Below are 27,282 nucleotides of genomic sequence, written 5' to 3'. Positions count from 1 at the left end.
TAAGCACATAGCAAGTAAATCTGATCAAATTACGATTTCATAGAGGCTTTTTCGACAAAACAATCTAGTCCACAGCTATTTCTTCATTTGAAGTGATGAAACTTTTAAGCTTTAAAGAACAAGTTTAAAAATCAAGGTGTGCCTTACAAATGTTGACAGCATAATAGATATAATGAATCGAGTAAAAAGTTCAAAGTAAAATCTTTTATAAAATAGATTTTTTCCACAATTCCTCTATTCCTTTCCAAACATGCTGTTAATCGCAGTAGATGTAATTAGAATGCAAGCAGAAAAAAACAACCATTATATCTTATTGTGCTCCAAGAAAAGTACTACTTCAACATCCATACTCTGTGGAAAGTCAGTGCTAGAATAGTATTTCTTTTAATAGAAGCTATGGATTTATTAAGGATAAAAATTACTGCATTTCCGAAGGATATGATTGGGTCTTTCAAGAAACTGTTAGATAGGTACATGGAGCTGAATAAAATAAAGGGTTATGGGTAAGCCTAGTAATTTCTAGGGTAGGGACATGTTCAGCACAGCTTTGTGGGCCAAAGGGCCTGGATTGTGCTGTAGTTTTTCTATGTTTCTATCTATGTTTCTATGATATAGTGAACAACCCCTCAACATCTGGTGTGACTCCATGCAAAATTAAAGGGTTCCAGTTCATAAATCTACAATATTTTTGGCCTTTGTCCCCAACTGCAGACCACTATGATCTCTCCTAGATCTTAAAATTAATGACTGCCATACCATACATTAAAAAAACACTTACAGGATTTTGTGGACCTTTTATGCAACTACAGTAACCTGTCATTCTTGAGTTCTCCCCTCCCCCAACCTGCAGCAATAGAAATAAGATAGCAAAAAAAATACAATGGGTTGTTTTTAATTTAATTAGAATGGCTGTCACTATTTCTGAAAACATTTTCTTATCAAACTGAAATTCATTAATGGCCTAATAAATCAGTCATATGCAGATTTATTGTCTATTCCCAGATCTCACATTAAAACTCCATTACAGACTACACCACCAATTTGCTGGAGAATATGCTCCAATGTTTCCCCTTTTCCCCCCTTTCTATCACCCCATTCTTGCCTGCTATAGGCCATCCACTACACAACTAATGCAAACGTAACACACACACACGCTGCAGTTGCAAATTAATCGCTCATAAACGGGGAGCTTTTCGACAGGGAAATCTGCTGCATTTTAACGTGCAGGCAAAGCACCCTTCATGCGGTTTTCAAACACTCTCAAAATGCTACAATTGGCATCTTTACACACTCACTCGCAGGCCTGAACGTACACCTTCTGATCCACTCGCTTTAACAAAGATTGCTACAATGTTAAATGCAGAAGGGGAGAGGAAAGGGGAGAGGGAGAGGGGGGGAGAGGGAGAGGGGGGGAGAGGGAGAGGGAGGGAACGGGAGGGAGGGGGGTTGGGGAGACGGGGGAGGGGAGGTCAAACATAGGAACCGCTGAGAGCTAGATAGAAGAGAGCTGCCATACCTGTAGATCCGAATGCAGCATTGCCACTGGCAGGGTGCAGAGTCAGGGGAGGGGGTGGGGGAGGAGGGGGTGGGGAGGGGGCTGGTCTGTCAAGAGGGCAAGGCCCGTGGCACTGTCCAAGCTCCACAATTCTCTGCTTCTTGCCAGTGCAGGTGTCGCGCCTCTCTCTCGGATGCAGCCAAGGCTTTTCCCAAACCTCACCCCCACCCCCTTTTCCTTTCTCACACACACACACACACACACACCCCTCCTTCCTTTCTTACATCTTTCCCTCTGCACAGCGCCAAGACACGGAATAGAGAGGGGGGGGGGGATAGCGAGGGTGAGGGGTGGGAAGGAGGGAGTAACGATTTGTAAATCTTTTTCAAAGATACTGTTTAATCCATTGCCTTCGCTTTTGGTTCTAACGTTGGGTCTGGTGGGGAGGGGAGGTAGACGATGGCTGGAGTTTGGGGGAGGGGGGTGTCTCTGCCGCTGAGGTGTCCCCCTGTCCTGCGGAGGGATGTGCCGCCCTCACTTCCCTTCCCGTCCCCTCCCGTTGGACATCAGATGCAGCCCCGTGCCATTGTTTCCAGCGCTGCGCTGCTGCTCCCGAAACCCAGGGCGCGCGCACCCGACCCGCTCGCGCCCGCGTGCGTGCATACGCGCGCGCGACCCCTCCGCCGCCAAACCACCCCCATCCCGCGCACTGCACCGCGCGCGCGCCCTCCTCCACTGGACCCCACGGTGCACGCGCGCTCTCCCATTGTGCACAGTGCACGCGCTCTCTCTCTCTCTCTCCCCCCCCCATTGTGCACGGGGTGCGCGCGCGCGGCGTCTGCAGGGGGTCCATTGCAATCGCGCGCGCGTACGTGCGCGCCCCGGCTTCGACTTCTCCCCTCGCACGTACCTGACCTGCTTGCAGGTGAGTTTCACTCTCAAGTTCTGGCTGTTTTCATTACCTCCCGTCCTTCCGTGATGTTTTTTCGTTGCATTTCCCGAATTCTGCAGTGAAGTTTATTTATATATAATTCTTTTTAAATATTGCAAAATAAAACCGCAGCCACTGACTACCTCAGCCAACAATAAAAGGTAGAAAATATGCATATACCAGGCAGACCGCTTAGAAGTTTATGTTTTGAGTGTGCAGCTGAAAAACAAAGGGCCAACGTTTGTATTCATTACAAAGGGTGGATTTATAAAACAGAACAAACTTGCATAAAATAAAGTGGCAGACTCTCAGAGTGAAAGAAATAAAAACAAATTGGAAATGCCAAGTCACAGCACAGAAACAGGCCGTTCGGCCCATCACGTCCGTGGCGACCTTTTTATCCATTTGCCTGCATTATGACCTTCCCTTTCTATGCCTTGCCTATTCAAGTGTCTGTCTAAATGTCTGTTAAGTGTAGTAAATGTACCTGGTTCCACCGCTTCCTCAGGCAATGCCTTCCAATGCAGGCAAACTATTCTGTGTTTTAAAAAAAACCTACCCCTAAGATCCCCTTTAAATCTCATACCTGGTGCCTTAAGACTCTGCCCTTTTGTTTTTCATACCACTGCTATAGGAATATGATTTTGACTATCTATCCTATGTAGTGACTCTTTTATACATCTATCAGGTCACCACCCAGCCTCCTTCACTCTTGGGAAAACAAGTTCGGGCTATCCAATCTCACCCATAACTAAAGTCCTCCAATCTAGGCAAGGTCCCAGTGAATCCCTTCCTGCACTCTCTCCAGCACTATCACATCCTTCATATAGTGTGGCAACCAGAACTGTGTAGATAGAGAAACAGAGTTAATGTTTCAGGCCAACAGTCATCGAGATGAGGGAATTAGAAGTTAGACATGTTTAAAGTTGCAGAGGAGGGGGAGAGGAGGCAACCAACCAAATTGGAGGCAGGTGGCAGACATTTGCAGCCTGCTCTGCCATTCAAAAATCTCTTGGCTGTAACCTCAACTCCCACCTATCCCTGGTAACCTGCCACTCCCTTGCTTATCAAGAATCTACCTACCTCTAAGGACATAGAACAGTACAGCACAGGAACAGGCCCTTCGGCCCATGATGTTGTGCCAGACCAATTACATTAGTAATAAAATGCCCAACTAAACGAGTCCCTTCTGCCTACACAATGTCCATATCCTACCATTTCCCTCACATTCATGTGCCTAAGAGCTTCTTGAACACCCCTATCGTATTTGCCTCCACCCCCACCCCAGGCAGCGCATTCCAGTCACCTACCACTCTCTGTGTAAAAAAAATTGCCCCGCATATCTCCTTTGAACTTACCCCCATGTGTGCCCTCTGGTATTGGACATTTCAACCCTGGGGAAAAGATACTGACTGTCTACTCTATCTATGCCTCTCATAATCTTATAAACCTCTATCAGATCTCCCCTCAGCCTCTGTCGCTCCAGAGAGAACAACCCAAGTTTGTCCAACCTATCCTCATAGTACATGCCCTCTAATCCAGGCAGCATCTTGGTAAACCTCTTCTGCACCTCTCCAAAGCCTTAACACCCTTCCTATAATGGGGCGACCAGAACGGAATGCAATACTCCAGATGTGGCCTAACTAAAGTTTTATAAAGCTGCAGCATAACTTCCTGACTCTTGAACTCAGTGCTTTGACAAATGAAGACAAACATGCCATATGCCTTCTTTACCACCCTATCAACCTGTGTAGCCACTTTCAGGGAGCTATGAACTTGGACCCCAAGCTCATCAAGCAAGATCTCAAGCTAAGGGTCTTGCCATTAACAGTGTACTGTCCCTTTACATTTTATCTCCCAAGGTGCAACACTTCACATTTGACCGGGTTGAACTCCATCTGCCATTTCTCTGCCCATATCTGCAACTGATCTATATCCCACTGTGTCCTTTGCCAGTCCTTTACACTATCCAGAACACCACCAATCTTCGTATCATCTACAAACTTACTAAGCCACCCATGTACATTTTCATCCAGGTCATTTATACACATCACAAGCAGCAGAGGTCCCAGTATAGATCCCTGAGGAACACCACTAGTCACAAACCTCTAGCTGGAGTATTTCCCATCGACCACTACCCTGTCTTCTACGGGCAAACCAGTTCTGAATCCAAATGGCCAGTTCACTGTGAATCCCATGCACCTTAATCTTCTGGGTGTGCCTCCCATGAAGGACCTTGTCAAGCGCCTTACTAAAATCCACATAGACAACATCCACAGCCCTACCTTCATCAATCACCCTCGTCACCTCATCAAAAAAAACTCAATCAAGCTAGTGAGGCACGACTTGCCCTGCACAAAGCCATACTGAATGCCCCTAATTAGGCTATGGTTTTCCAAATGCTCATAAATCCTATCCCCAAGAACCCTCTCCAGTAACTTCCCTACCACTGACACGAAACTCACTGGTCTATAGTTACTAGGACTATCCCTGTTTCCGTCTTGAAATAATAGAACAACATAAGCTACTCACCAGTTCTCCAGGACCTCGCCTGTGGCTAAAAAGGACACGAAGATATTGGTCAAGGCCCCAGCAATCTCATCTTTTTCCTCTCTCAATAACCTTGGATATATCCCATCATGCCCCGGGGACTTATCCAGAGACCCAACACTACCTCCTCCTTTATCTCAAAATGCTCAAGCACATTAGTATGCTCCACACTGATCTCATTATCCTCCACATCCTTCTCCTTGGTAAACACTGATGCAAAGTACTCATTAAGGACCTCACCCACATCCTCCACTTCCAAGCACATATTTCCTCCTTTATGCTTGAGTGGTACTACCCTCTCCCTAGTTATCCTCTTGCTCTTGATGTATGTATAGAATGCCTTGGGATTCTCTTTAATCCTACCTTCCAAGGATTTTTCATGGCCCCTCCTGGCTTTCCTAATTCCCCTCTTGAGTTTCTTTCTGGCTTCTTTATAATCTTCAAGGGCTCTGTTTGATCCTAGCTTCCTAAGCTTTATATACTTTTCATTTTTCTTCTTGACTAAATTCACCACCTCTCCCGACATCCAAGGTTCTCTTATCTTACCATCCTTGTCCTTCCTTCTTACTGGAACATCCCTGTCCTGTACTCTGTGAAGTTGGTCTTTAAACACCCTCTACATGTCAGATGTGTACTTGCCCAAAAATAGCTGTTCCCAATTAATCCTGATTTCCTTCTTAAGAATATTCTTAATCTTGTTACAGTCATCAATGGATTCACTCATCCCCAACCTCCTAAACCCAATGTATGCTTCCTTCTTTTTCATGGCTAGAGCCTCAATATCTCTCGTCAGCCAAGGTTCCCTAAACTTGCCAGGTTTACCCTTCACCCTAACAGGAACATGCTGCTCCTGGACTCTTGATATCACACTCTTATAAGCCTCCCATTTGCTATTTGTTCCTTTCCCTTCAAACAGACTCACCCAATCGACTTCAGATCCTGCCTAGTTCCCCAAAATTAGCCCTGCTCCAGTTTAGGACCCTAACATGTGGGCCTGTCCTATCCTTTTCCGTCACTATCTTAAAACTAATAGAATTATGGTCACTAAAGCCAAAGTGTTCCCTGACTGCCACTTCAGTTACCTGCCCTGCCTCGTTCCCTAAGAGGAGGTCCAGTATTGCACCCTCCTGAGTAGGTCCCTCTATATATTGACTCAGGAAACTTTCCTGGACACATTTCACAAATTCCACCCCATCCATGCTCATAACACTCTGGGGGGCCCAATCAATACTGGGGAAAGTAACATCTCCCACTAATACAACCCTATTATTCTTACAACTCTGAGCAATTTCTCTACATACCTGCTCCTCAAGTTCCCGCTGACTCTATAATACAGCCCCACTAGAGTGCCCCTCCCCTTCTATGTTCTATCCATATGGTCTCACTGGACGAACCCCAAGAATGTCATCTCTAAGTACTGCTGTAAGGACTCATGAAAAGAATTCGCATCATTTCTGTTTTAATTGGACAATCCCTTATTTTTAAGCAGTATCCCTTAGCTCTAGGTTCTTCAGCAAGAGGAAGCATCCTTTCCAAATTCACACTGCTAATGCACAAGTTGTGGTACCAGCTGAGAGAGGGTCATGAAGACTTGTTAATCGCAGATGATCTCTTGGACGAGATGCAAGTGGAAGGAAATGTATGAGAACAGAAGGGAGGGAGGAAAAACATTGCAACTGTGAGGTACAGAACACCAGGGGTGGCACAGTAGCGCAGCTAGTGGAGCTGCTGCCTCGTAGCTCCAGTGGCCCACGTTCCCTCCTGACCTCTGGTGCTGTCTGTGTGGAGTTTGCACGTTCTCCCGGTGACCGTGTGGGTTTCCCTAGCTGCTCCTGATTCTTCCCACATCTCAAAAGTGTGTGGATTGGTAAGTCAATTGGCCACTGTAAGTTGCCCCTCACATGGAGATAAGTGGTGGAATCTTTGGGGGATTGGTGAGAATGTGGGGAGAATAAAATATGGGATTAATGTAGGATTAGTGTAAATGGGTTGTTAATGGTTGTTATAGACTCAGTGGACTGAAGGGCCTGTTTCTGCGCTGTGTCTCTCTACAATTCTATGACTGCAGTTGCTGGAAATCTGAAGTCAAGGAGAATGTTGCAAATACCCAGTAGATCTGACAGGGGAGGGAAAAACTGAATTAATATTACAGATTGATGAGCTTTATCAAGATAGAATTGTTATCTGAAATTCACAAGATCACAAGATCACAAGATCACAAGATAAGGGAGCAGAAGCAGGCCATTCGGCCCATCGAGTCTGCTCCAAGGAAAAGGGAAAAAGAAATGGGGTGGGAAAAAAAGAGAAAAAAAAACTATTCTAATCCCATTTGCCAGCCTTATCCCCATATCCCTTGATACCCTGACTATTTAGATATCTGTCTATCTCCTCCTTGAATACCCCCACTGATCTGGCCTCCACTGCTGTGCGTGGCAAGGAGTTCCACAATTTCACCACCCTCTGGGTAAAGAAACTTCTCCTCATCTCTGTCTTGAAACTGTACCCTCTAATTCTAAGATTGTGCCCTCTGGTCCTGGACACGCCCACCAAGGGAAACAGCCTAGCCACATCTACTCTATCCTTACCTGTCAACATTTTAAATGTCGCTACGAGGTCCCCTCTCATCCTTCTGTACTCCAGCGAGTACAGTCCAAGAGCCGACAAACGGTCATCATACTCAAGCCCTTTCATTCCTGGAATCATTCTCGTAAATCTCCTCTGAACCCTCTCCAACGTCAGCACATCCTTCCTAAGATGCGGGGCCCAAAACTGCGCACAGTATTCCAAATGAGGCCTCACTAGCGCCCCGTAGAGCCTCATCAACACTTCCTTACTTTTATACACTATACCTCTCGAGATGAATGCCAACATAGCATTCGCTTTCTTAACCACCGATCCAACCTGGTGGTTAACTTTTAAGGTATCTTGTATGAGTACCCCCAAGTCCCTTTGTACTACCGCACTATCAATCTTCTCTCCTTCTAGATAATAATCTACCCGCTTATTTCTACTTCCAAAGTGTACAACTGCACATTTCTCAACATTGAATATCATCTGCCATTTCCTTGCCCATTCTCCTAAACTGTCTAGGTCCCTCTGCATTCTTTCTATTTCCTCTATGCTCCCTACTCCTCCACTTATCTTGGTGTCATCCGCAAACTTAGCCACACAACCATTTATTCCATCATCCAAATCATTGATGTACAAGGTAAAAAGGAGAGGCCCCAACACCGACCCTTGCGGCACACCACTAGTAACCGGTAACCAACCAGAACGAGATCCTTTTATTTCCACCCTTTGCTTCCTGCCAACCAGCCAATTCTCCACCCATTTTGCTACCCTGCCCATAATTCCATGACCTCTCATCTTATTAATCAGTCTCTTGTGAGGCACCTTATCGAAGGCCTTTTGAAAGTCTAAATACACAACATCTACCGCCTCTCCCTTATCCACCCTACCTGTGATTTCTTCAAAAAACTCCAATAGGTTGGTCAGACAGGACCTCCCCTTCACAAAACCATGTTGACTAGGTCCTATCTTGCCTTGCGCCTCTAGGTATTCGGTAACCTCCTCCTTGAGGATAGACTCCAATAATTTTCCCACCACTGACGTCAGACTAATAGGTCTGTAATTGCCTTTGTGCTGCCTCCCACCTTTCTTATACAACGGAACTACATTCGCTACCCTCCAGTCCTCCGGAACCATGCCAGAATCTATCGATTCCTGAAAAATAATCGCCAACGCCTCCGCTATCTCCACAGCCACCTCCTTCAGAACCCGGGGATGCACCTCATCCGGTCCGGGAGACTTATCAGCCTTAAGCCCCTTTAGTTTTCCAAGCACCTTCTCCCTATTAATCTCGATTGAACTCAGCTCCAATTCGTGAGACTCCTGACTAACGGGCACATTGCTTATGTCCTCCACGGTGAAGACCGATGCAAAATATTCATTCAATTCCCTTGCCATCTCACTATCATCCATTATAATACCTCCTGCACCGTTATCAATTGGTCCTATGTCAACCCGTGTCTCTCTTTTATTCCTTATGTATTTAAAAAAACTCTTAGAATCCTTCCGAATGTTGTCCGCCAGCTTCCTTTCGTAACTCATCTTTGCTTTCCTAATGACCTTCTTAGTTTCTCTCTGCAGATTTTTAAAATCGTTCCAATCTTCTGTTTTCCCACTAATTTTTGCTACTTTGTACGCCGCCCCTTTTGCTTTTATTTTATCCTTCACCTCCCTCGTTATCCACATCTGTGCCTTTTTTCCATTCAAAACCTTCTTTTTTCTTGGAATATATCTGTCCTGCATTGTCCTTATTTCCTGTAGAAATTTCTTCCATTTTTCCTCTGCCGTCCCTCCAGCTAACTTACTCCTCCAATCAATTTGGGCCAACTCATCTCTCATACCTTTGTAATTTCCCTTATTCCACTGAAATATCGATACACCAGTTATCAGCTTCTCCTTCTCAAACTTGAAACTAAACTCAATCATATTGTGATCACTTGTTCCCAGTGGTTCCTTTACCTTTAGTTCCCTAATCACCTCGGGTTCACTACACAGCACCCAATCCAAAACAGCCGATCCCCTGGTGGGCTCCTCAATAAGTTGCTCCAGAAAAACATCCCTTAGACATTCCACAAACTCACTCTCCTGAGTACTACCGCCTTGCTGCATTTCCCAGTCCACCTTCATGTTAAAATCCCCCATAATTATCTTCACATTGTCACTCTGACATGCTTTTTCTATCTCAATCTGCAACTTATGGTCCACTTCCTGACTGCTGTTCGGGGGCCTATATATGACTGCTATTATTGTTCTTTTACCCTTGCTATTTCTCAGCTCCACCCATAAGGATTCCACCTCCTCTGACCCAATGTCCTTCCTTTCTATTGATTTTATATCGCTACTAACCATCATGGCCACACCTCCCCCTCTGCCTACCCTCCTATCCTTCCTATATACTGTATACCCCTTGACATTCAGTTCCCAATCACATCCATCATGAAGCCACGACTCAGTGATTGCAACGATGTCATATTTATTAACCTGTAGTTGTGCCACTAGGTCATCTACTTTATTCCTGATGCTACGTGCATTTAAATATAGTATGTTTAGACTGGTATCTGCTATTGATTTTATTGTACCTCTATTGATCAGCAGATTATCCTGACTTTCTACCTGTCCATCCTTCTTACTATCTTCGCTACCTACTATCTTAGACATGTTCGTGTAGACCTCATCCCCTATCCTAACATTCGGTATCCGAACATCCTCATCCCCGATCCTAACATTCTGTATCCTAACATCCGGATTTGTTGTACTTCTATTATTCAGTAAATTATCCTGACTTATCACCTGCCTGTCATTCTTGCCATCCTCAATGGATTCGTTTCTATACACTTTCTCCCTCACCTTAGCATCTTGTAACCTAGCATCCTGGTTACCATCCCCCTGCCAGATCAGTTTAAACCCTCCCCTACAACTAAATTAAACATTCCCGCCAGGATATTGGACCCTTTGGAGTTTAGATGCAACCCATCCTTAGCAAATAGGTCTTGCCTCCCCCAAAAAAGGTCCCAGGTATCCAAGAATCTGAAGCCCTGCCCCTTGCACCAGTCACTCAGCCACGCATTTAACTGCCAGAGCTTTCTATTCTTCCTGTCATTGATACGCGACACGGGTAGTAGTCCTGAGATTACTACCCTTGAGGTCCTACTTTTCAACCTTCTCCCTAATGCCTTGTATTCCTCCTTCAGGACCTCTTCTCTTTTCCTACCTACATCATTGGTACCTACATGTACCAAGATTTCTGGCTGCTCACCCTCCCCCCTCAGAATATTCTCGACACGGTCTGTGATATCCCGTACCCTGGCACCAGGGAGGCAACACACCATCCGAGACTCATTATCGCTATCGCAGAATCTCCTATCCGTACCCCTTACTATCGAATCCCCAATAACCACTGCATGTCTCTTCCTCTGCTGGACCACAGTATCAGACACGGTGCCAAGGTCCTGGCTGCTGAGGTCTTCCTCTATGAAGTCATCCTCTCCAACCGAATCTAAAATGAGATATCGGTTTTTGAGGGGGACTGCCACTGAGGTGCTGTCTACATAATCTTTATAACTCCTGTCTATCTCCTGCTCGCTCTCCCTAACCAACCGAAGGTCATCCAGCTGCTGCTCCAGACTCTCAATCCGTTCCTTGAGGAGCCGCATCTCGGTGCACTTTGCGCAGATGTAGTTATCAGGGAGTCTGGTCGTCTCCCAGGGGCCCCACATCTGACACTCCAAACACAACACTAATCCCAGATGCATACTGCTGAATATCACTGAGCTCAACACTAAACTAAACTAATAACTCACCCCTCTCTATAATCTCGCCTCTTTCCCGCTCTCGCCGAAGCCCGTTGAGCCAAAGCCGAACCCACTCTGCTCCCTCACACTCAGCTGCCCGCTCCGACGCTGCCCGCTAGATATGCTCGTCTGCTTTTTAAATCGCCCGCGCGCTTCCGGGTGACGTCACGCGCCTGCGCAGTCACTCGCCGCTGTCCCGAACGCTAGAAAGAGAAAAAAAAACCTCGTTATTTTCCGGCAATCTCCGCTCTCTCGTCGCTGGAAAGAAAACTTGAAGGCGAACCTTCGACTTTTAAATCGCCCGCGCGCTTCCGGGTGACATCACGCGCCTGCGCAGTCACTCGCCGCTGTCCCGAACGCTAGAAAGAGAAAAAAAAACCTCGTTATTTTCCGGCAATCTCCGCTCTCTCGTCGCTGGAAAGAAAACTTGAAGGCGAACCTTCGACTTTTAAATCGCCCGCGCGCTTCCGGGTGACGTCACGCGCCTGCGCTGTCACTCGCCGCTGTCCCGAACGCTAGAAAGAGAAAAAAAAACCTTGTTAGCTATTAGATTAGATATTTATTTATTAGTCACATCGAAACACACAGTGAAATGCATCTTATTGCATTACTCAGAATGTGCTGGGGGCAGCCCACAAGTGTCGCCACACTTCCGGCGCCAACATAGCATGTCCACAGCTCCTAACCTGTACACCTTTGGAATGTGGGAGGAAACCGGAGCACCCGGAGGAAACCCACACAGACACACGGGGAGAACGTACAGACTCCTTACAGACAGCAGCCAGAGTTAAACCCGGGTCGCTGGTGCTGTAATAGCATTACACTAACTGCTACAATTCCAAATTGAGACCCAAGAGCTGTCACGTGCAGAATCAGGAGATGAGGAGCTGTTCTTCAAACTTGTTTGAGCAGAGTAAGAGGCTAAAGGCCAAAAGGTCAGAGTAGTTTGGAAAATTAAAGTGACGTGAACTGAAAATTCAAGGTTGTCCTTGCAGACTGAACAGAGATGCTCTGCAAAGAGGTTCCTCAATTTATGTTAGGTTTCTCCCATGGTCAGCATCTGGCTCACTGGCTGCTAATTCCTGTGCTCCCTCCCTTGAAACTCACCTGTTTTCTGCACTCCTTGAAATTTACTGGGTTCATTGGGAAATTTATCATACTACTTTTCTCTGTAATATCTTTTTTTAAAAAAAAGTTGGGTATTGGAGTATTAATTGGAAATAACATTCCAACGGTCCAGAAAATCTGCTGGTTCAGCACCAAAGTTTTGAGCATGCGGAATGACCGTAGCTTCATTCTTGTTATGTCTTTGTACCCCTGCAATTTATTCTCTCATGCACATGCCCAACAACTCCCCTTGCATACTTTTTGCTATTAGGCTACGCTAATGGATAACTTAGAGTAACCAATTAACCTACCTGCACATCTTTGAGATGTGGGAGGAAGCTAACAAGGTTACAAAGAGAACACAAACTCTACAAAGACAGCACCATGCCTCTCCTTCATGATGTGGTCTGGTTGACCTCCTCAATGCAGCAATGAACTGCAAGATGTGGCAGAGATAGGTGGCAGTGGCCTGATATGATCCTGAGACTGGGAAGCCGAGAGTGACCATGACTCTGACCACAGCCAAAGGAGTCCAGACACAGCTGAACCACGAACCAGTCCCTGGAACTGAGAGGTGCCAGCACTAATCATTGCCCTTCATGTCCCTTTGTCTTCTCTCTCTGACTGCCTTCATTAGTCTATTATTAGACAGCTCTGTAAACTGGACAGTCCTGGTCTCACCCCATCAGGGATATTCCTGTCCACCAGCCCTGCCCCTCTCTGCAACCATAAACTTACTGATTTTCTCCCTTTCCAATATCGGATGATGGGTCTTCAACCTAACACATTAACTCTATTTCTCTTTCTACAGACGCTGTCTAACCTGCTGAGTGTTTCCAGCATTTTTTTGTTTTGATATGGAAGACGTAACTAACTGGAAAGAATGCAAAGAGGATTTACAAGAATGTTGCCAGGACTCGAGTACCTGAGTGTATAGGAAGAGGTTGGGCAGGCTAGGACTTTATTCCTTGAAGCGTAGGAGACTGAGGGATGAGACAGGTGTATAAAATCACGAGGGGCATAAAGACAGGGTGAATGCACACAGTCTTTCTCACAGGGAAGGGGAATCAAAAAATAGAGGGCATAGGTTTAAGATGAGAGGGGAAAGATTTAAAAGGGACCTAAGGGGCAATTTCTTCACACAGAGGGTGGTGCGTATATGGAACGAGCTGCCAGAGGAAGTGGTTGAGGCAGGTACAATAACAACACCTAAAAGACACTTGGACAGGTTAATGGATAGGAAAGCTTCAGAAGGATATGGGCCAAACACTTGCAAATAGGACTAGTTTAGATGGGCATCTTGAGCCAAAGGGCCCTCTTCCATGCTGTATTGCTCTATGACCCAATTACTGTACTCCAGTATACATTATAGATTAGAAGGGGAGGAGGTAAAGTCAAATTGCTATCACAGAAAGAATATTTATGGCCCTGAATGGATTTGTGTTGGGAAGTGAACAGATTGGCCTTGCTTCTCCTATGTTTGTTTCTCCTGTTTTTCCCCAAAGAAAGGCAACTGAAGAGTGACCTGGGCTGCCATGGAATGGACCATCCTGGAAGATCAGATTGGTGCAGATATAATGAAGATGGAAATGTGATTAAGCCCGCCTGATAAAGGCAGAGATTGGTGGGTGGAATACGAGGACCTGGGGAAATGTCACAACTGTGAGAGGAGGGGAGATGATTAAGAATGTCCCATAGCACTCTTTGAAGAGCAGGGAGATACCCAATGTCCCAGCCAGCAGTGATCTCTCAGCCAAGACTTACAACAATCACCTGGCCATTTATTTCATTGACTAGTTCAGTGCAGCTTCAACAATATCCAGACAAAGCAGTTTACTTATTGGTAACCATCACCATCCTGAACTTTCACCCTACCAGCAGCACAGCATAGTTGCAGAGTTTACCATTTATAAGATGCAAGATTTATTTGAAATTACCTCTAAAATGTGACTTTTACTCCCAAAAATAAGGGTATTAGTCACATATGTTTACCACCACATACAAATTTCCCGATTTCCACATCATATGGGCATGGAAATATTTCTTCACTCCTTCTGGGTCAAGATCCCAAAACACTCCAAACAGCACTTTGTGAGGAGCATCACCATCACAAAGGCTTCAGTGGTTCAAGAAGGTAGCTCACTGACTTCCTTTCAAAGGCAATTAGGGATGGACTTTAAATACTGGGCTTGTTAGCAATGTCTGCATTTCATAAGTAAGTTATAAGTGAGGACACAGTGGAAGTAATCAATCAGCTCTAAGGTAGTTTTGAATAACAAGTAACAGGAAGCCTGGAATTCCATTCCTCAAAATTTTCACAACAAAGTTAACCCTTCTCAGTTTTCAATATACTGGGGGCATTTGTACATGTACAATCAAGACTTGTACATGTACATTGTACATGTACAGTCAGAGCAGGCTTAAAAGGCTGTGTGACCAACTCCTGTGGTAATGTTACTGTAAGTCTTTGGGCTTGCAGGAACATGATGTTGTCTGTTGTGTCACCAAGTTCCTGCTTTTCTCTAAACAATTCTTTAGTTCTGTTTCTGTGTGCTTTTTTTTCCTGTAATGATTGTTCTGTTTTCTTTTAGATGTTTGAGATTGGATCCTGGAACTTAAGAGTAAGATGCATGGAGGTTTGTCAATGGCAGTGGATCACTAGGTACTTTTTCATAAGATTTGAAAAGTGCTGGTTATGATTGTTCCCTTTGTGGCTCCACAAACAAATTAATTATTACCATCAGTGACCAGGACAGTTCTAAATATGTTATTGGAGTATAAGCTGTTCATATGTAGGTGCCACCATGGTGCACCAGTTAGTGCTGCTGCCCCAGTTCTACCAATGTGTGGTCAATCCTGTTCTCCATGTCAGTTTTCTCAAGGTGCCATGGTTTCCTCCTACATCCCAAAGATATACTGGTAGGTTAATTGATTACTACAAAGGACAGCCTCTATCCTGCTGTTATAAGACTATTGAATGGACTTCTTGTATGATAAGATGGACTTTTGACCTCACAATCTACATCGTCATGGTCCTGCACCTTATTGTCTGCCTGCACTGCACTGTCTCTGTAACCGTAATATTATATTCTACATTCAGTTATTGCTCTTCCCTTGTACTACCTCGATGAACTGATGTGATGAAATCATCTGTATGGATGGTATGCAGAACAAAGTTTTCCCACTGTACCCCAGTACATGTGACAATAATAAACCAATTACCAAATGAACTCTAGTGTAGGTGGGTTGCAGGAGAATCAGGGGGAATTGATAAACATGAGAGAGAATAGATTACAGGGAAATAAAAACTTGTGGGTAGGGGAGAAGAATCAGATTTATTATCACTATCTTATATGACATGAAATTTGTTGTGGCAGCAGTACAGTGCAAGGTCATAAAAACTATAAATCACAAAATAAATAAGTAAACAGTGGTGGGGGAAGAAAAGAAACAATGAGGTAGGTTTCATGGACCATTCAGAAATCTGATGGCAGAGGGGAAGAAGCTGTTCCTGAATTGTGGAGTTTGGGTCTTCAGGCCAAACTCCCTGATGGTAGTAACGAGAAGGGGGCATGTCCCAGAAGGTGAGGGTCCTTAATGATGGATGCAGCCTTCTTGAGGCACCACCTCTTGAAGAGGTCCTCAACGATGGGGAGAGTTGTGCCCATAATGGAGCTGGCTGAGTCTACAACCCACTGCAGCTTCTTCTGATCCTGTGCATTGGAGCCTCCATACCAGGCGGTGATGCAACCAATCTGAATGTGCTCCACCGTACATCTATAGAAATTTATAAGAATCTGTGGTGACATACCAAATCTCCTCAAACTCAGCAAAGTAAGAAGGGTTATTGGGACTGATGGGAATACTCTGACAGATGTCTTCAACTCAATGAAATAAAAAAAATGTAAATCTGAAAGCATTCGCATTTTTCCCTCTGCAGTGAGTGACCATAGTTTATACTGTTCAATCCCATCACTAATTGGAAAAGGAACAAAGATAAAATGTTATTTACCTCCCTCTGACTGACACTCAAACTTCTATCGATGGGAAAGTATTGACCAATGAGATAGAATGATCGGAGCCAGGGAATGAGACACTGCCACAGAATCATCGATAAACACTTACATTTTAAAGAGCCCACATAGGAATTACCTGGCTTCAACTTGCGCAAAAAAAAGAGTTATGCTTAATTGTATTGGAACAACACTGCAGCTGTGACCATCTCCTTTACAAATGGATAGAATCACACCACTTTAATGTGATGAAGTGCAATCACTGATCACTGAACACTAAAACACTAAAAGCTTGCACAGGAAGTAATATGATGCAACCCATCAAGTTCTGATACCATTAAATGGATTTCTAAACTCAACATTCAGTTATAACATTATTGAGATGTATACCATTAAATACTGACAAAGTTTGGTTTGTTAAAATTTTGGAATTTACAACTGTGTTGTTTCCAAATTAACCAAGTGATAAAGACTTGACAGAATCTGCTGAATTGTTTATTTTAACATACCAATGTTATTGAGAAAAATGAGATAGGATTGGTATTGGTTTATTATTTGTCACTTGTACCGAGGTGCAGTGAAAAACTTGTCTCACAAACCGATTGTACCGGTCAATTCATTACACATTGAGTTAGTACAGAGTGCATTGATGTAGTACAGGTAAAAACAATAACAGTACAGAGTAAAGTGTCACAGCTACAGAGAAAGTGCAGTGCAATAAGCTGCGAGGTCACAACAAGGTAGATCGTGAGGTCATAGGTCATAGTTCACCTCATTGTATGAGGGAACTGTTCAATAGTCTTATCACAGTGGGGTAGAAGCTGTCCTTAAGTCTTGTGGTACGTGCCCTCAGGCTCCTGTATCTTCTACCTGATGGAAGAGGAGAGAAGAGAGAATGTCCCGGGTGGGTGGGGTCTTTGATTATGCTGGCTGCTTCACCAAGACAGTGAGAAGACAGAGGCTATGGAGGGGAGGCTGGTGTCCGTAATGCACTGGGCTGTGTCCACAACTCTCTGCAGTTTCTTGCGGTCCTGGGCAGAGCAGTTGCCGTACCAAGAATAAGATCATAAATAGGCAACTTTTGCAGCTGTTAAACGTATGGATGCTACACATAGATCTTGGTTTATGCCATACATAGGTCAATAATCTGCTACCAAATAACTGTAGTTGCCTCCCTCAACAATGGCAGCATTACCTTGCCTCTCCAATACAGGAGGGAAACTGGGGACGTAAGCAGAAGGCCTGCTCTGCCATTCAGAAAGTTCATGCCTGAATCTTAGATCCACTTTGTGTTTTCATTGGTGTCCACAAATTCAACAATCGAGCATCTTCTGTTCTCTGGCGTAGACCATTCTGGAGTAACCCATGTTCCATCTTTTCTGAGAGATACCAAGCAATTAGCAAGGAAAAAGTACACTTCAACAACAATAGCCTCTTTTCATTAACCTCACAATAAGTGTTTCTTTAATGCCTTTAAACAGGATACTTCATATAGAAGTAGGTTTGGAATTGTGATGCACTGATCTGGTGATAAAATGGAAGGAAAATAAAATTCACTCAGAGGGCACAATAATTTGCTGTGAAGCTGTATATTTTTTTTAATACGTCCATTTTTAAAGTAGCACTATTGTTGAACACATATTCCAGAAGGACACACACTGAAACATCGACTCAATTTCTCTTTCCACAGATGCAGCCTGACCTGCTGACTATTTCTAGCATTTCCTTTTTTTAAAAAAGATATTTCCAGCATCTGCAGTTTATTATTGATTTTTTTTTACTGTCTTCTGCACTTGTTCCTGCAGATAACAAATAAAAAATTTCCAGCATGTATAAACACTTGGCAATCTATCGTGGACTTGTTTAGCCATGTCCGAAGATTTTAGTGTGCAGTAACACTGTCAGTTTTCTTGCTCAAGTATATTAGGATAATAAATATAGAGTTAGAGATAGATGACAGTTAGGTACAAAGCAATAGCTCCATTATGATATCACAACCACAAAACCAGCTTGCTGCCAGCTGTTGTTCTTCGAAAGATGAAAAAAACTACTATAATGATTTACAATCGTTATGCAACAGCCACATAATCATGATAGGTCACTTACATTATTCCCAGTCTTTTCAGTAGCAGACTACTAGAAAATAAATGGAGCAAGAATTTGTATGCAGCTTAACCAGAGTTACTGTTACTATTAGAGGATATTTATCTTTAGGAAAAATGTGCAATTTTCAACACTTGATTATTTGACACATTAAAACTCAAATGGTTCCTGTGCAGAATAACTGAGTTATTTGGATGACAGGTTTGATCTCGGATTTGTGCTCATTAACATGTTTTGTTGGAGGTTTGGTGATTGGCTGAGGGGGTTGATGTCTCCGGTTAGGGACAGGAATGAGCAAGGGTTCCCACTCATGATCACGTTTCAGTGAGTTCTCTTGGAAGTGTACTTGTGGAAATCAGGTGATCAAAGTCAAGCTTTGCACTAGTGCTTTGTGGTTGGATAGCCTGGCAAAATGCCACAAGGTTACAAATGAAGCATGTCCGTTCAATGGTTGTGAAATGAAAAGTAGGTTAAAATATGGCAGAAATGCAGACGGATTGGTGGGGAGAGGGGGCTGAATTTAGTGTCAAATTAACATGCATATAAATCAAATCCAAATACAAGAGCAGAAATCATACCTGCCAGAACTTAAAATAGTGCAATTTGACAAAGAAGATGAACAATATATCACATCACCCATAAGACTTTGAGCAAACATTTTTTGATGTTGCAATTCAATTTGGGGGAAAAACATATGGCAAGGTGACAAAATAAAAGGACAGATGCTCGCTTCTAATTTTGTGTAAACTCTTAATAACCTACCTGTAATTATAATCCCCTACCCCACCCCAACTTCAATTTTAGTAGCAGTAAGGCATGACTCAGTTCCAGCCCTGCTTGAAAGGTATTCGATGTGAGATAGAAACAAAAATTTAATTGACACTTTGTACTGTATTTTTTGAAAATGTAAGAATGTCTGCCTGGGACAGCTTATCATCCAACCCAGATGGAATCACATGCTGGATCTTATTCAAATAGACAGACATGCAATGTATTCTTTATTAGCCAGAAAGAACAAAAATAACATATGGCAAGCATGGTCAATGGTGTAAGTGCTTGTGTGTTGCCAAACACTTCTGAATAATCCAGAAGAAAACAGTTTTAGTATCTGCTAATAAGACTTGCACTTCAGAATATTTTAATTGGATATATGGATTAAGTGGGCACAGTTGAGACAGGATAAAAATGTTAACTATTTAGGTCTAGCTAGACTGTAATTCAAAGCTGTCAAATTAAAATATTTGATGTATTTTAAATACTTCAGCCTTATTTAAATATTTTATGAACCTTCAAGTTTAATTTAAATGATACAATAGAGTTGTACAGCCCCGTAAAGATATAAAATCATTTTTTGTTAACATATAAAGTATTGCTGGAATAGTGCATAGATTAGTGCAAGAATGAAACAACTTACAAATCATACAGTGTGTGTTGATTTTGAATGAGTCAATTGGTCTATGTAAACAGTGTCAATGATCAAAACCAAAAAGCTGCAGATGCTGGAAAACTGAAATAAAAATAGAAAATACCAGAGACACTCAGTTAGGCAGCATTCCTGGAACAAGAAACTAGCTAGCTTTTCAGGGTGATGACCCTTTGCCAGAACTTGGGAAAGAGAAGAAACATTTTCCCGCAGTTATTACAAGGGTCTTTGACCTAAAACATTAATTCTGTTTCTCTTACCACAGATGTTGCATGGTCTGTTGAGTTTTTCCAGCATTTTCAGTTTTTAATAATAGGTCTGCTAGTACCATGTAGGTCCTATGGTACGTGAAAGAACAACAGAAAAAGAACAGAAAGCACTTAAGTTTTGTGGCAGCTCTCCATGTGTCTCCTGTTAACTTACTGGGTTTCTCCTCTTGTCCTCTAGGAAACACCTTTTGATTTTGTAAATTTCTGGACCAGAGCCTGCCTTTGACAATACCTTTTATAAAGCTAGGATTCAATTGGAGATCCTTTACTGGGTGCAAAGCAGCAAAGGCGGCAGCCACATTAAAAATATTTAATTTAAGCCATAAATGATTTGTATACTGTAATACAGTGGGTGAATAAGTTGCAAACAAATGTTTAATTTTACTGGCATTTCCCCACAATCATTGTGATACTGTGCTTTGAAGAAATTCGAGCAATTATTCCCTTCCACATCTACCTTCCCGAAAACAAAACCTAAAAACAAGTTTTCAACCCATACCACCTAGTGTCAGCATTTCTGACAAGGATGGACTAAACCATATATTGCAGGCTTATATATTCCATATTTGGCCATCATATTTCTCCCCCACCAAAACAAAAATTCCCACTGCATGTTTTTTTTAAAATTTTATTTACAGCATGGTGACAGGCCCTTCCGGCCCAATGAGTCCGCGCCCCCCATTTTTTAAACCCAATTTAACCTACCCATACGTCTTTGCAATGTGGGAGGAAACCCACGCAGACACGGGAGAATGTACAAACTCCTTACAGACAGCGACAGGAATTGAACCCTGATCACTGGCGCTGTAATAGCATCGCGCTAACCGCTATGCTATTGTTATACAAGGAATAATAGGTATCCATCTAACCCAAGGACAAACAGGCATCCATCCATCTAACCCACACAACTGACTGAATTTCAACTGCATTACTGAAATTCGCTTGATAGGTTATGCAGAGGATATGAAGCAGCATCATTTAAACACAATCTCTTATCTTCCTCAGATATTGTAAGCAAATATTCTTAATGACCTGTGGCCCAACTGCTCCAATATCCTCATGCAATATTTCAGCATCTGCAGTCCCTTGTGTCTGCTCTCATGCAATGAATGTGCTGTTCGCCATTTTAGTTTCACTGTTTTTGTAAATTATTAAATTGTAAGCAAGCTAGGTAGTACACTGGCTTCTAGAAAGTGGGGTAATGGAGTGATATTTTCTGTCAATTAAATCGATTAGTTCACCTTAAATATTCACCAATAAATGTATTATTTAGTCAATTAACACAATATAGCAGGCTTTATGTGCAATAGTTTAGAAGAAGATTTGTTCTGTTTGTGGAAATGGGTATCAACCTATTCATTGTAGGAAGGTACGTTAGCAAAAAAGAATGAATACAGTAGACAAACAAAAAACATCAAGTTCTTTACAGGGTTATAATGTTGCAAAATCATTTAAATCAACTTAAAAATGTTAAGAACATGCATTTTATAGCACCTGATCACAGCTCTCAAAAGCCCTAGTGGTTCACATACCATGAATTACTTTGAAAGTGCAGTTGTCATTATACAAGTAAAATTCTACCTTAATTTAAATTTAATGTTAGTTCCACCCAACAATTTCCTTAGCACATGAGACACAGCATTAAATGAGAAGGTTATTTATTTGCAGCACTCTGATGATCCTGTTTGAGGGAAGGTTAAGTACAGCAATCTGTTTAGATTTTTCTCCTGGTTCTCTATGAGAAGGCGGCATTGGTTGCTATTTAATTAAGTGCATGAGAAGTTTAACTTTCAACAGCCATTCCTTTCATTGGCTATGGTTTATATTTTTTAAAAAAGATTATTGTGGAAATTCAGTTTCTAAAATGGTACTTAATTTGTATAATGCTGGTTCTAGGAATTCAGGTACACTGGCCCAAATTGGATGATGATTAAAAATACACAGATGCATCAGTAATTTCTACATCTACAGGGTATTTGGTTAAAATTCCTAGGGCTTCTAAATTGTGCAGCAAGTATAATTCGCATCCCAGTCTCTGGGGAGGATCTAATGAAATAAGAAGGGACATATGATATAAATCATGATGCACTTCAAGTCCAAACAAAATCATTCCTGGACAAGCATAAATAATAAAAGAATCAAAAAAAAACGGGCAGATGCTGGGAATCTGAAATAGAAACAGAAAATGCTGAAAATACTCAGCAGCTCAGGCAGCATCTGAAGAAAGAAACAGTTAACGTTTCAGGTCAAAGGGTCTTCAATGCCACCTTAAAAATAATACGGGTCTTACCAAAATAATCTTGTAACACTGAAGTTACATTTCAGCAACAGTTAATCCTTTATTTAAAGTGTGAGGTAAGAGCACAGGGGTTAATAAAGACTGCCTTCATTTTATTCATCATGAATTTGTTTAATTTTCTTTTAAAACTGTAGGTTTAAAAATAGCATAAATCTTTTAAGTAACAAACTCAATACTTTGTACTTTAAACAAAATAGAGCTTAACATTCTCCTGGGAAAATATTGGTACATCAATGCTTATAGTTGCATATAATTCCTTTTAGTTATTTTAAGCAACATATACACATTTTAACACCTTGCATTTAAAGTGAATGAGGTAAGTGACAGAATGGAACTTTTTTTGTTGTCATTTGGTTATGTATTCTACATATTACTTTATGGCTTGTGCACCCTAGATCATAATGCAAAGAAGATCACTCAGATTTGGATGAAAACAAAATATCTTTTTTTCTGTACTATATTTAAATTTTTATTTTACGATTTTTGGGGAAAGTAGTACTGTGTCAAATAAAGGCCTCAGTAGAATTTGTTGCAATAAATTTCTACACAAGCATCTAACAAAATTGTTAAATACAAAGTCAGAAGAAATATGGTATATATTCAAGTTGTACTTTAAAGATCCCTTAAATTGTTTGATTTACACCGATCAGTCAATTTGCTGTTATCAGCTATTGTTTGGATCAGCAAAAATGAGTAGAACTAGAATAAAGCACACACCGCTTTCCCAGTGCTTCATCCAGTCATTGGCAGTCTTCAGAACTTGGCGAATACCCCCTTCACACAGTAACCCTAAGACCAACACATTCTACTTGTCTCAATGTACACATACCACCATTCAGGAGTACAATGTTCAGCAAATGCAAACTAGTACAGTACAATGGTCAGAGCAGTGATCTAGATCAAATAATGCAACAACATACTTCATAACCCAAAAACAATAGAAAAGGCACAAATCAAATAACAGTTTATAGAAAAATGCTATTTTAGACCAGCATTTGATCACCAAGATTAAAAAGGGAACAAAAAAACAAAATGATCACACTGTTGTTTAATATTTCCAGATGCCTAGGGACTACACTGTAAGAGAAACTGGCCCATTTAGTTTGTACCTACTGCATTAAGCTAAAAACATAATTAATTTAGTTTCAGAGAGAAGAAAATAGATTGTACAATACCCTCTTGTGGAAATAGAAACATGAAGAAACAAGTGTAATTCAATTGGTTGCTCAGTTTTAATTCTTGCAGATTAACATGCATTTTTATTGCATTCAAGCTCCCCCAAAAGCAATTTAATTCAAGACTGCAAACTGAATATCAGTTCTATATCAGAGCACCAATGATCATAAAAAAAAAATCACACTGGCTTTTTGTTGTTACCATAAATTTAAAGGAAGTTGTTAAAATGCTTTGTACAGATTAGTGCCACAATGTGCAATGGTACTGAGTGTTAAACATACGGACTAATTAATAGTTTCATCACAGTCAAAATCCTGATCACTAATTGAATTATCCCCAAGGTAACACTAAGACAGACCAAAAAAAACCTCATGGCAAGTACAAAAATGGTGGCAGGACAGCAGGCGTATCCAATGATTACATACCTTGTCACCTAGTGGTACCATCATTCTCTAATAAATGTGACACAGGAATTTAGTGTGAAGAACAGAAAGCAGAGGTGAATGACTGAGAAGAGATTTATACAGAACTGTGGATGTTTAATCAACAGGATAACAAATACATATATATGCAAAACAGCTCAAGAGATAACGAGGCAAATTTCTTCACAGCCTTTTTTTCTCAAAATGTCAACTTTCCATTAAAATATTGGCATCTTATTTCAAATTAGTAACTAATAAATTATCAACCAGCTGTTTAAATAATTCTGGATGTATTATAAAAGGACTGTAAACAAAGTTCAAAATGTGCATTATTGGTAAATGTTCCTGAAGGCAAAAAGAGCTTAGCTGTGCCTTATTCCCAAGCTAATTCCATTATGTATTCCAGTAAACCAAGCACTGCCCCAATCAGAAACTGTTACAATAGGTAATATGGTGTTGAACCCAGAATCCAACTCTAAATATTTACACAATTTATTCCTCAAGGATTATAATGTTCCTACTTCTCAGTCCCCAACATACTCGGTCATGGACAAAAACAAACACTGGTTTAGCTTCCCATGACTATTCCTAAAACTTGGCCCATGCCAATACTGATACAGTATTAGTTACCCACTACATTACAGTAACTCAGTAAAGTCACCCGTAATGCGCTAAAATCACCCATTATGGACAATTCCTTAAAACTTATACATAGGAAATGCATGGATGTTACAATGGAATAGTTTATTTGATCCATTTTTGATAGCAGTGTTCGATTTGCTGTTCCATGAAAGGCCCCTCAACATCAGGGTAACCAAAAATATTTTGACCATTTTGTTAAAAAAAAATTCTTTACTAAAAGGTTTCTTCAACTTTGCTGTTCAAAATGGTCTGTTTATATATTGGTACCTAACAACACTTCCAGTGCAAAATGCTAGCATAGGTTTATGCCTAATACAAGATAAAACATTTTTTTTAACAAGAGCAGTTTCCACAACCTTTAACACTGTTCAGAATCTCTTCTGATAATTTTCTTCTTTCCTCTTCCTTGGAAGACACTTCTCTCTTTATTCCTTGACTACTGGAATTTTTGTTGAGCACTCTGCTATTTTGTGTATGCCACAGTTCAGAGTAAAGACTGTTGGCATTGTTCAAGAGACTCAAATGGGTTCCTCGTTCTGCTATTTTACCCTGCAGTGGATTAAAAACAAAGGTCATAAAAAAAACATTGGGAGGATTGTACTTGAGAAAAGAAAGCTTTGTAGTCAGACGTTACTAATGATCCACCCATATGGTTTAAGGGGCAGCACAGTAGTGTAGTGGTTAGCGTCACACTATTACAGCGCCAGCGACTCGGGTTCAATTCCGCTGCTGCCTGAGAGGAGTTTGTATGTTCTCCCTGTGACTGCGTGGTTTTCCTCTGGGTGCTCCGGTTTCCTCAAACATTCCAAAGGATGTACGGGTTAGGAAGTTGTGCGCATGCTATGTTGGCGCCGGAAGCGTGGCGACACTTGCGGGCTGCCCCCAGCACATTCTCAGACTGTGTTGGTTGTTAACACAGAAAGAAGCATTTCGCTGTGTGTTTCGATGTACATGTGACTAATAAATAACTATACAAGTTTTAAGCAAAATGCCTCAATTAATAAGTTTACAAAGTAAAACTAAAGTCGAGTTGAATGGCCACTTGATTGAACCTGGTAACCAATATATAAATATTTAAACAATTAAGAGATTGTTTGCTGATACAATTATGTGGAAACCCCATCCATGAGTAAAAAACCACTTCTGATGAACACAGGTGGTGGTGGATTGCCAGGTCAACCTATTTCAGGTACTTGGTTATTTTTAATAAGAGCTCTCTACTTTCCTATGAATACTTAATGTTTTTAAAATCCAGAAATCATTTTTAGCAATAATTCAATCCTAATTTTTCTTCACAAATGCAACCCACCCCCAATGCATTCATTAAGACTAATTTTAAGTGGCACAAATGATCAGGACATGCAAAATAAATCAGATTGTTTCTCTGTAACAAAAATGTAATCTCACTTTGTCATCTGCAGCACTAAATTTAATAAATGTGCCCTACACATGTAGTCAGTTGACCCCAGCAAAAAATCATCTGGGTGTAACCAAGTGCAATTCACAAATCCCAAGACTCAAGTTTGTGTCAACTGACAAGATGACAAGTACCTTAAGGTAACAATTGATTCATCATGTTCTTACTTGTGCAGTTTTCAGGATAGGGGCATTGCTGGCAGGGACAGCATTTATCATCCATCTCTAGTTTGTCCTGTAAGAGTGGCTTGTTAGTCTATTCCAGAACATATTTAAGGATTAACATTACTGTGGGTCTGGAATCACATATGGACCAGATGGGGCAAGAAGCCCAAGATAAGATTTCTTTATTAGTCAAATGTACATCGAAACACACAGTGAAATGCATCTTTTGTGTAGTGTTCTGGGGGCAGCCCGCAATTGTCTCTACGCTTCCGGCACCAACACAGCATGCCCACAACTTCCTAACCTGTACGTCTTTGGAATGTGGGAGGAAACCCACGCAGACACGGGGAGAACGTACAAACTCCTTACAGACAGTGGCCGGAATTGAACCTGGGTCACTGGCGCTGTAAAGCATTACGCTAATCGCTATGCTACCATGCCTGCCCCTAGTGAACCAGAACGGGTTTTTATATCCATGGGTCATCGTTACCAAATTTAAACTCCATAGCTGCAATAGTGTGATTTGAACTCTGGATTGTTAGTCCAGATCTCCTGGTTACTTGTCCAATGACAAACGTGCCACCGCCACCCCGCTGTATAGATTACCAGAGCACCTCAGTATACGATGGGTAAGTATATAATGATAGACAAATTAAATTTGAAAAATGATTTTAAAATCAAAAGACATGGTAGGCACACAAAAACTAATGCTACACCTCCAATCTCCTTGTAAAAATGCAATGAAATACTCATGTTTTCTATACCTTGTGAACTTTGTAAAGGCAATACTACTTATATTGTGACCACATTAGGTTACATGCAGCTGCCCCCCACCTTCACAGCTGACAGCCCCTATATTCACAGCTCCAGAGGAACAGCTCCAGAGCAGGAGCTCATTGTGTGGAATAGCAA

At 41.9% G+C, this 27,282-nt stretch overlaps 2 protein-coding genes across 2 annotated transcripts in view; both read right to left on the bottom strand.

Annotated features, from left to right (window-relative positions):
* nexmifb (neurite extension and migration factor b) overlaps window positions 1-2,084 on the bottom strand; it is a 192,646-nt gene extending 190,562 nt beyond the window's left edge. Inside the window, exon 1 of the mRNA XM_052022420.1 lies at window positions 1,517-2,084. The gene's annotated coding sequence lies outside the window, so the exon portion shown is untranslated. The remainder of the gene's footprint in view (window positions 1-1,516) is intronic.
* Window positions 2,085-22,565: 20,481 nt separating this feature from the next.
* The window catches only part of abcb7 (ATP-binding cassette, sub-family B (MDR/TAP), member 7), a 42,739-nt gene continuing 38,022 nt past the window's right edge, over window positions 22,566-27,282 (bottom strand). Inside the window, exon 15 of the mRNA XM_052022144.1 lies at window positions 22,566-25,338. Within this exon, the coding sequence (XP_051878104.1) occupies window positions 25,123-25,338 (216 nt within the window). The 3' untranslated portion in view covers window positions 22,566-25,122. The remainder of the gene's footprint in view (window positions 25,339-27,282) is intronic.

Source organism: Pristis pectinata, chromosome 8 (assembly GCF_009764475.1).
Source record: "Pristis pectinata isolate sPriPec2 chromosome 8, sPriPec2.1.pri, whole genome shotgun sequence".
In the NCBI taxonomy this organism is placed as follows: Eukaryota; Metazoa; Chordata; class Chondrichthyes; order Rhinopristiformes; family Pristidae; genus Pristis; species Pristis pectinata.
Note: the sequence above shows the minus strand (reverse complement) of the source record. Positions and strands in the feature narration are given on the sequence as shown.